This window comes from Pediculus humanus, genomic scaffold (genome assembly GCF_000006295.1).
Source record: "Pediculus humanus corporis 1103172107458 genomic scaffold, whole genome shotgun sequence".
Lineage (NCBI taxonomy): Eukaryota > Metazoa > Arthropoda > Insecta > Psocodea > Pediculidae > Pediculus > Pediculus humanus.
The window spans coordinates 238959-247754 of NW_002987078.1; the positions used below are offsets into that span (position 1 = coordinate 238959).

Below are 8796 nucleotides of genomic sequence, written 5' to 3' on the forward strand. Positions count from 1 at the left end.
TGATAATATTATAAAAAGGAGTAATATTATAATGGCATGCTCTAAATTTACCTTTATTAAAAAAAAAAAAAAAAATTATTATTATTATTATTACTATTCTTTCATTTTTGTTCAAACAACAAAAAGTTATTACTTAAGTAATAATAATAATATTATCATAACTAATCATTCTTTACCATACTGCACTAATAATAATAATATTTAAAAAAAACTTTTGCAAGTAATAATTACTATTATTATTATTTTGATAATTATTAAACCTTGTTAATCACTTTAAAAATTTCAGTTGTAAAAAATGAATTAAAATTTTTATTACTTTAAATAATAATAAACATTTTCACATTGCACACACACCCAAAAAAAAAAAAAAGTAATAAAATAATTTTTTTTTGAAGGTTTTATTTTACACCTCCATAATAGTTTATTATGTATTTATTATTAATTTAATAAAAAAGGTATGATAAATTAAATAATTTTTTTTATTTATGCATAATAATATTGAGTAATTCAAAAAAATCATTATTATTATCAGAACAAAAACATAAAAAATTTATTAAACTTAAATAAATAATTAATTAATAATAATATAAAAATAAAATATACCAATAATGAAATTTATTATTATTATTATTAATCAATTGTTTTAATAATGCATTGCAATGAGTGAAATATTTTTTTTTATTTTAAATATCCATAAAAAAATTTAAATTTTCTCTTATAAGTTAAAATAATTATTTAAAAAATCGTTACCGTAATAAATAAATATGTACATAAAGAGTAAAAATAATATATTTGTACCTTGTATGAAAACACAGAAAACTTCATATTTAATCCAAAAAAATAAATAAATAAATTTTTTTTATTTTTTTCTTATGATTTTTACTGGGTTATGTCGATGCGTTTCTTCAATTTTATTTATAACAACAAATATTATTGAAAAAAAAAAAAAAAAAAAAAAAATTTCACATCAAAACTCTATAATAGACATCCTATGCATGAATGTAATAATATATAAGTTACAACAACAACAACGACAACAACAAACAACAACAAAAAAAAAAAAAAAAAAAAGAAATCACGATTTTAAACCGGCGTAAAATATGATTATGGATCATTCAGACTCCTCCTGATGATGTAGTACAAGATCGCGAAATTATGTTTTAAGAAAGTTAAATAGAAAATTTACTTTTAATCAATTTTATTGTCACGTGGGTTGATAACGCGTTTCTGTGGCATTTAGAAATTTTTCTTAAGTCCTTTCCCATAAACAACAAAAAATTAAAATAATAATAATAAATATCAAATTTTTATTTATTTTTTTAAAAAATTATTTATATATATATATATATACCTTATTTATTTATTTTGTATTTTTTTTATAGAGAAAAAAATTATTAAACTGATAGTATTAAACGTGAGATATTATTATTATTATTATTATTAAATCAAAATATAAAGTTCAAAAAATTAATTTTATTATTACTCCTGTTTTTTTTTTTTTTTTTGTAATTTTTTTTATGGATCGTAACAAATAATTATTATTTCATTACGGGAATTTTTTTTTCTCCATTAATTAATTTTTTTTTTAAATTAAAAAAAAAGGTTTATTAAAAAATTATTAAAATAGTTTAATAAATTACGGTAATTTTATTACTTAAAAAAACGATAATAATAATTGTGTGCGAAATGTTTACGTTTTTTATTAAGAAAAATTAAAATTTTTTATTTATTTATTAATTTATTTATTAAGACATTTTTATTAAAAAATTAAAACGTGAAAATAATTTTTATGCTCTAATAAACAAATCGGTTACAAATGTTTTCTCAAATTTTTGTCGTCTGCAACCCAAAAAAAAAAAAAAGAAAAACAAATAAGCCTTGTAGGATTAATTTTAAAAAATTTATTAAATTATTTATGATTCTAAAAAAAAAAGTTTTAATAATACATAAAAAAAAAAAAAATTCGTTGGGTTCAACCCACAAAACCCACATGTCACTTGCCTACGTATGTATTATTATTATTATTATTATTGTTATCCCTACTTATGTAATACGAGGAGGGTACAGAGGACATCAATAAAATTTTTTTTTTATTTGGCAGATTGTTTTAATTAAACCTGAAATGTTGTTTTTAGTTTTTTCTTATTAAATTCCATCCATAACAAATAAATTTTAATAATTTTTATAAAAAATAAGTTACCTCTTGGATACATTAATTATATTGCAGTTATTATTATTATTATTATTATTATTTTCCAAAAAAAAAAAAAATTTAAAAAGGAGGCTTAGGTGTCAATATCCCACGTCATAATTTTTCGTGTTTTTTTTTTTTTTTACGATAACCCTTTGACATTGAATTATCCTCACCCTTAGCCTATTCATTATTTAATAAATATCAAAATAAATTATTATTATTATTAATTGAAATATTATTTAAATTCTTTTTTTTTAAATAAATGTAATAGATACAAAAAATATTTTATTGATTATTGTCGTCATTACATTTTTTTTTTTTTTTTTTATAATTTAAGATTCGGAGAAACTTATTAAAAAATAAAAAAGAAAGAATTAATAATGTATTTATTAATTAATTAATTGTTTAAACAATTTTTTTATTAAGTTAATAATAATAATAATTTGTTTTTATTAAAAAATCATCAATTATTTTTTGTTTATAAATAAATTTTTATTATCGTAAAAAAAAAAATTCCATCAACGTTCCATAAAATGATGCATGCGATATTCGATTATTATTATTATTGTTTTTAAATTTAATTTTTTTTATTATTAATATGTATTAAAAAAAAAAAATTGAAAATAATGTTTTCAAGGAAAATTTATTATTATTATTATAAATTATTTTATGTAATTTTTCAGGTCGGATTCCTGGAATTGAATATTTTCCACTTTTTTATTAATTATAATGATTACCCTTGGTTATTTATTTAATTTTTTTTTTGTTTTTTTGTTAAACATAAGGATAAGGAAGTTCAGGGATCATCATCATCATCATTTATATTATTATTATTATTTGCCTGTGCAAAGATCGCCTGACTCACTGACAATTTTAAAATAAAATTTTTTATATTATTTTGATTTTTATTAATAATTTTAAGGTATTTAAACATATTATTTTATTAACTATTTTTATTTAAAGTTATTTAAAGTTTATTTTTCACATTTTTATTGATAGAAACAAAAAACAAATTTGTATAAAATAATAATAATAATAATAATACCAACATTTTCTCACAAACATATCAAAATAAATAAAATTATAAAAATTTATTTAAATAAAAAACCAAGCAGAAAATATTTAATTATAATTTTAGGTATAAAATTTAAAATTTATTGATTAAATTTTTAATAAAAAAAAAAAGGCAGTTTCATAACAAAAAAAAAAAGCGTTTGGGAATAAAAAAAATAAGTTATGATGATTCTCATTTGCAATTATAATAAAAAAAATAAATAAATAAAATAAAAATAAATGAAAAAATTTGCAAAATCAAGGCTCTTTTTGTAGAACGTGATATTTTGCACGGTAAAAAAAAAAAAAAAAAAAAAAAAACAATTTGATGTAAAAAAAAAGTTTTTATGTACTTTAAAAATGACCTTTTATCTTCCTAGTTCGTGAAAAAAAAAAAAATTTATATAACTTGACAAAACTTTAGCAAAAGGAAATGTTTGAAATGTTTTTTTTTTTAATATCAATAACAAAAAAAATTTTTATTAATTGTTTTCCACTTTTTTTTTGGTACTTTTGGGGTTTTCCACCATTAATCCTAAAAGTGTATCTTGTAGAAAAGCTATCAGCTTCCAAAATCCTGGAGTTATTGTTTCTTAATTTAAGCTCAATCAAAAAGAAATTTAAATAAAGTTCAAATTTGAGATTTAAATTTGAAAATGTTATGATCAACATTAGTAGAAAAATTCTTATTTTTTCCCATAATTTAGATTTAATTAGGTTTTTGATGTTTTTCCCTTAAATTTTATACAACAGACAAAATATTACATTTTCATTCATAAAATCATGATTATTATCATTTATGGAAAAAAAAAGTTAAACAATTAGGTATCATCCATTATTATAAAACAAACATTTAAACAAAATTAAAAATTATTATTCTGTGGAAAGAAAAATTATAAATTTTTGATTGTTTGTCAAAAGGAATAATAATTCATGTACATATAATAAATTTTTTTTTTTTTTTTTTTTTTTGTGAACCGTGACTCATTATATTTTTTATTTAAATGATTTTTATTGCAGCTACGTGCAAAAATTTATTTGTCTCAGACAAATGTAAACGAATTGCTTTTTTTTTTTTTTTTCTTTCATGTTTGAAAAGAGTCTGGCGACCGTCACCCATGAACTTTTGACATAAGACCCTGATTTCAAATTTCATCAACAGTAAGTTTTGACATTAATTTTAAAAAACATATATTAATTTACACTCATGTCCATTGGATGATTTTTTTGTAATGTGATTGATAAATTTTTTTTTTTTTTGTCATGTAAAAAAGTAATTGAAATTATATTAAAAAAGGTAATTTTATTTATAAAATTTTGATTGATCCTTTTTTTTTCTTTTGATATAAAACATTTGGTGATCCTCAGATTTCAATTTCCTTGACCTACATTTGATTGATGCGTGATACATTTGGTTAATATGATTTGGAACCGTAAAAGCTCTTTAATTATATTTTATTCGCTTTGATGTAAAACAAAAAAAATCAACTTCTTCAACAATATCCCTTCATTGTTTATCCCTAAAATAAAAAACACTTAAAACATTATAATAAACGAGAAAAAAAAAATTATTATTTCAAATGTCACGCACTGCACTAATGCTTGAGAATGGAATGTATGAAAATAACATCGTGATCATTCTGCTTTTTTTTTATATATATATATATATATTTATTAAAGGTGGATGACATCATGCTAAAATTAATTAAATTTAAAAATTTAATTAATTAATTATTGTTTTTTTTTAATCGAATACAATAATAAACTCGAATTGCTTACAAATTAAATACACATTAAATTATAAAAAAAAAAAAAAAATTGAATTTTTGTTTTTTTTTCGAAAACTGAGGCCCAAATATTTAAAATTTGTTTCTATTACTTGAGAAAATAACAAACAATAAAAATACAAACAACAAACTAACTTAAATTAATACATTATTTTTTATTTTTACACCTGAATTTTCTAAAAAATTATTATGCATTCAAAAAATAACAATTCCTAACGGTCATTAGAACGTTAATTTTTATGGCGCCAAACCACGTGATTGAAGCAGAAGAAATTTATTTAATTCGTATTATTCCGGTATGTCGGTTAATAAAACCATATGAAAAAATTCATGGATAATTATTATTTAACAATTAATTATTGTTTTTTTTTTTAAATTTTTTTTTTTTTTTTTTATTGAGAAAATAAGTAATAAATGAAACTGATTGTTTTCTTGCGATTACATTAAGTAAAATCGTATTTAAAAAAAGAAAGAAAATGAATTTGAATGATACATAAAAAATGGAGAATCATTTCATAAAAATATTTTCTATGAGCTACAAAATGTCTTGATAATATGTACTTATATGAATGTGTATTATATTGAAATGCATAATATTCAAATTTTAATGCATCGCAAGATTAATTTTTACAATTTTTACATGAAGTAATTTTTTCAATTGATTAAAATGGTAAGCAAATTTTAAAAATTTTATACAATTAATATTAATAGTGATCAATGTTGTTTTTTTTTTTGAAAATAATAGGAAAATGTGTTGTTGTCTTTATCAATAATTATTTATTAAGTTATTTTATTTATCATTAAGAAGTTAAATTGTATTTTTATTGTTTAATATTGTATTTTAATAGCCCATGACTTCCTCTGGTTATGACCCTCTTATTTACAAATTTTTTTTTTTGTTCAAACAATAACTATTTCTTTGTGAATCATGTTTTTTTTTTTTTTTTTTTTTTTTATCTTTGCTCTTTAATTTTTAAGGTTATCTGTTTTCTATTTTTTTTTAATAAATACAAATTTTCCATCTGAGGGTAAATGTTTCTTTTTTCACAAAAGTAAATATATTTATTTTTATGCTTATTGTTTTGTTGCTAATCGAGATTTAAAATTACATTGGTTCAATGTGAATAAAACATTATTAGCTTGTCACTCAATTCTTATTATTTTTAATGGGTATCTGACAAATTTATTATTAATTAATAAATATAAATAATACTTTTTATTTTATGATAGAATTTTTGTTTAATTTTAGCTAACAAGATTTTCAAAAAATGTTGTTCGTCTTTACACAAGATCAAAACTTAAATCTTCATTTAGTGTTTCACAAAAACAGAAGAAAACAGTACAATTTTTTTCTACTCAAACAAATGAAAAAGTTGATGAAAATATTGTGCCTATAGAAAACATAAGAAATTTTTGTATAATTGCTCATGTTGATCATGGGAAAAGTACATTAGCCGATAGGTTTTTAGAAATTACTGGAACTATTGACAAAAGTGCAAAAAACCAACAAGTTTTAGATAGGTTACAGGTTGAAAAAGAAAGAGGAATCACAGTAAAAGCAGTATCTGCATCATTATCATATTCTTACAATAATATAGACTATCAATTGAATTTAATAGATACACCAGGGCATGTGGATTTTTCAAATGAAGTTAATCGTTCTCTTTTCGCTTGTCAAGGTGTTATCTTACTAGTCGATGCCAATCAGGGTGTTCAAGCACAAACGATAGCAAATTTTTATTTAGCTTTTATGAAGGAATTAACCATAATACCAGTTTTAAATAAAATAGATTTACCTAAGGCCGACCCTGAAAGCGTTTCGCGAGATTTGGAAACACTTTTTGGATTTGATAAATCATCCATATTGAAAATATCTGCCAAAACTGGATTAGGAGTTGAAGATTTATTAAAAACGGTAATAGAAAAAGTTCCACATCCTAATGTTTCTAGAAATCCTCCATTTAAAGCTCTTCTCATTGACTCTTGGTTCGATCATTATCGAGGTTCAATTTTATTTATTTACGTTGAAAACGGTCAAGTTAAAATCGGTGACGAAATTAAAAGTTGTAGAGAAAACAAAGTTTACACGGTTAAATCTACAAGCAAACTCACGCCGGAAGAAAAACCAGTATCCGTTCTTCAAGCTGGTCAAGTAGGTGTTATAGGTTGCAATATGAAAACGATAAAATCAGCCTTAGTGGGAGATACGATATGTTCAGCCGATGCAACCGTCGAACCTTTGCAAACCTTTAATTCACCACAACCGATAGTTTTTGCCGGATTATTTGCCAAAGATCAATCGCAATACAGTAATTTAAAATCTGCATTGGAAAAACTTTGTTTAAATGATCCTTCCGTTTTCGTCACGGATGAAACGTCACCGGCTTTGGGCTTGGGTTGGAGATTAGGATTTTTAGGTTTGCTTCATTTGGATGTTTTCCGACAGAGATTGGAACAAGAATTCGATGCGGATGTGGTATTGACAAATCCTAGCGTCACTTATAAATTAAAGATTAATAAAAAATACGTTAAAAAATATCAGGGAGAATTTGTAGAAATAAGAAATCCGCTTCATTATCCGAGCGACTCGTACGAATCGAAGAGCTTACGAACCGATTGTATTAGCGACCATAATCACTCCGGTTAGTTATTTTCAACAAATTTTAGAAGAATGCATTTCGCGAAGAGGTAGAGAGGAAAGCGTGACTTCTTTGGACGGTAATAGAATAATGATAAAATATAAAATTCCACTAAGCGAAATAATGTTAGATTTTCACGACAAGTTAAAAAGTTTAACGTCGGGTTACGCGAGTTACGAATACGAAAATTGCGGTTTCGAAAAAGCATCGTTAAAAAAAATAAGGATTTTGCTAAACGGTAAAGAAGTAGAAGAATTAACGATATTGTCACACGAGGAAAAAGTACGTGAAACCGCTTTGAACATGGTTAAAAAATTACAAGAATTAATACCGAGACAATCCGTTGAAATTGCCATTCAGGCTGCCATAGGGAGTACAATCGTCGCTAGGAAAACTCTTAAAGCTTATAAAAAGGACGTCACGGCTAAATTATACGGTGGTGACGTCACAAGAAAAATGAAATTATTAAAATATCAAAGCGAGGGGAAAAAAAGAATGAGAATGTTTGCTAATATTCAAATAGAAAAAGATACTTTTATCGAAGTTTTGAAAAGAGATTGATTAAATTATATATTTTTTAATTCTCGACCCAAGCCGAGTGAAAGTAAATAAATACTTAATAATTTAAAAAAAACCGACATTTTCTTTTTTTTTTTTCATTCATTCCGCATTTGATATAATCTGCAGCTTGTTTTATCATGCCTCGTATCCGAAAATAATTTTTATCTCATCATCTTTTTTATGATAATCTTTTTAATATCCTCTTCCATGGATTTCAACATCCGTAAGTTATAATAAATTTCTCTCTTGATGTCTCACTTGTCGTCATGGGCATGAAATAAATTCGATAAAAGGAATGAGAAATTATTCTTAAATAATTTTTAAAAAAAAAAAATTTATTATATTTAATTTCCGGTTAAAATTTAACTTTTTTAAATCTGTAAAAAGGATTGATTGGACTCGGAGTCAAACCGCTTTTTAATGCGCTTTGTACGGGTTTTTTAGATCTATCGAAAGGTACTTTTGGAGAATTTCGTACTTCTTCTAAATATTCATCATTTTCTTGCGCCATATTTTTTTCTAATGCAAATGATATTCGTCTCAATCCGGATGAATTTAATTC

The 8796-nt window shown here is 22.4% G+C and overlaps 2 protein-coding genes across 2 annotated transcripts in view; one reads left to right on the plus strand and one right to left on the minus strand.

The window, feature by feature from the left end:
• Positions 1-5885: 5885 nt before the first annotated feature.
• On the plus strand, positions 5886-8468 carry Phum_PHUM111100 (uncharacterized protein; the record flags this gene model as incomplete). Its single annotated transcript, XM_002424076.1, has 4 exons — positions 5886-5932; positions 6292-7676; positions 7702-8216; positions 8361-8468. 4 exons carry the CDS (start codon positions 5886-5888, stop codon positions 8466-8468), a joined length of 2055 nt encoding a protein of 684 aa, XP_002424121.1.
• Positions 8469-8589: 121 nt separating this feature from the next.
• The window catches only part of Phum_PHUM111110 (nnp-1 protein, putative), a gene marked incomplete at both ends in the record, with an annotated part of 3268 nt that continues 3061 nt past the window's right edge, over positions 8590-8796 (minus strand). The window contains one exon of the mRNA XM_002424077.1: positions 8590-8753. Within this exon, the coding sequence (XP_002424122.1) occupies positions 8590-8753 (164 nt within the window). The remainder of the gene's footprint in view (positions 8754-8796) is intronic.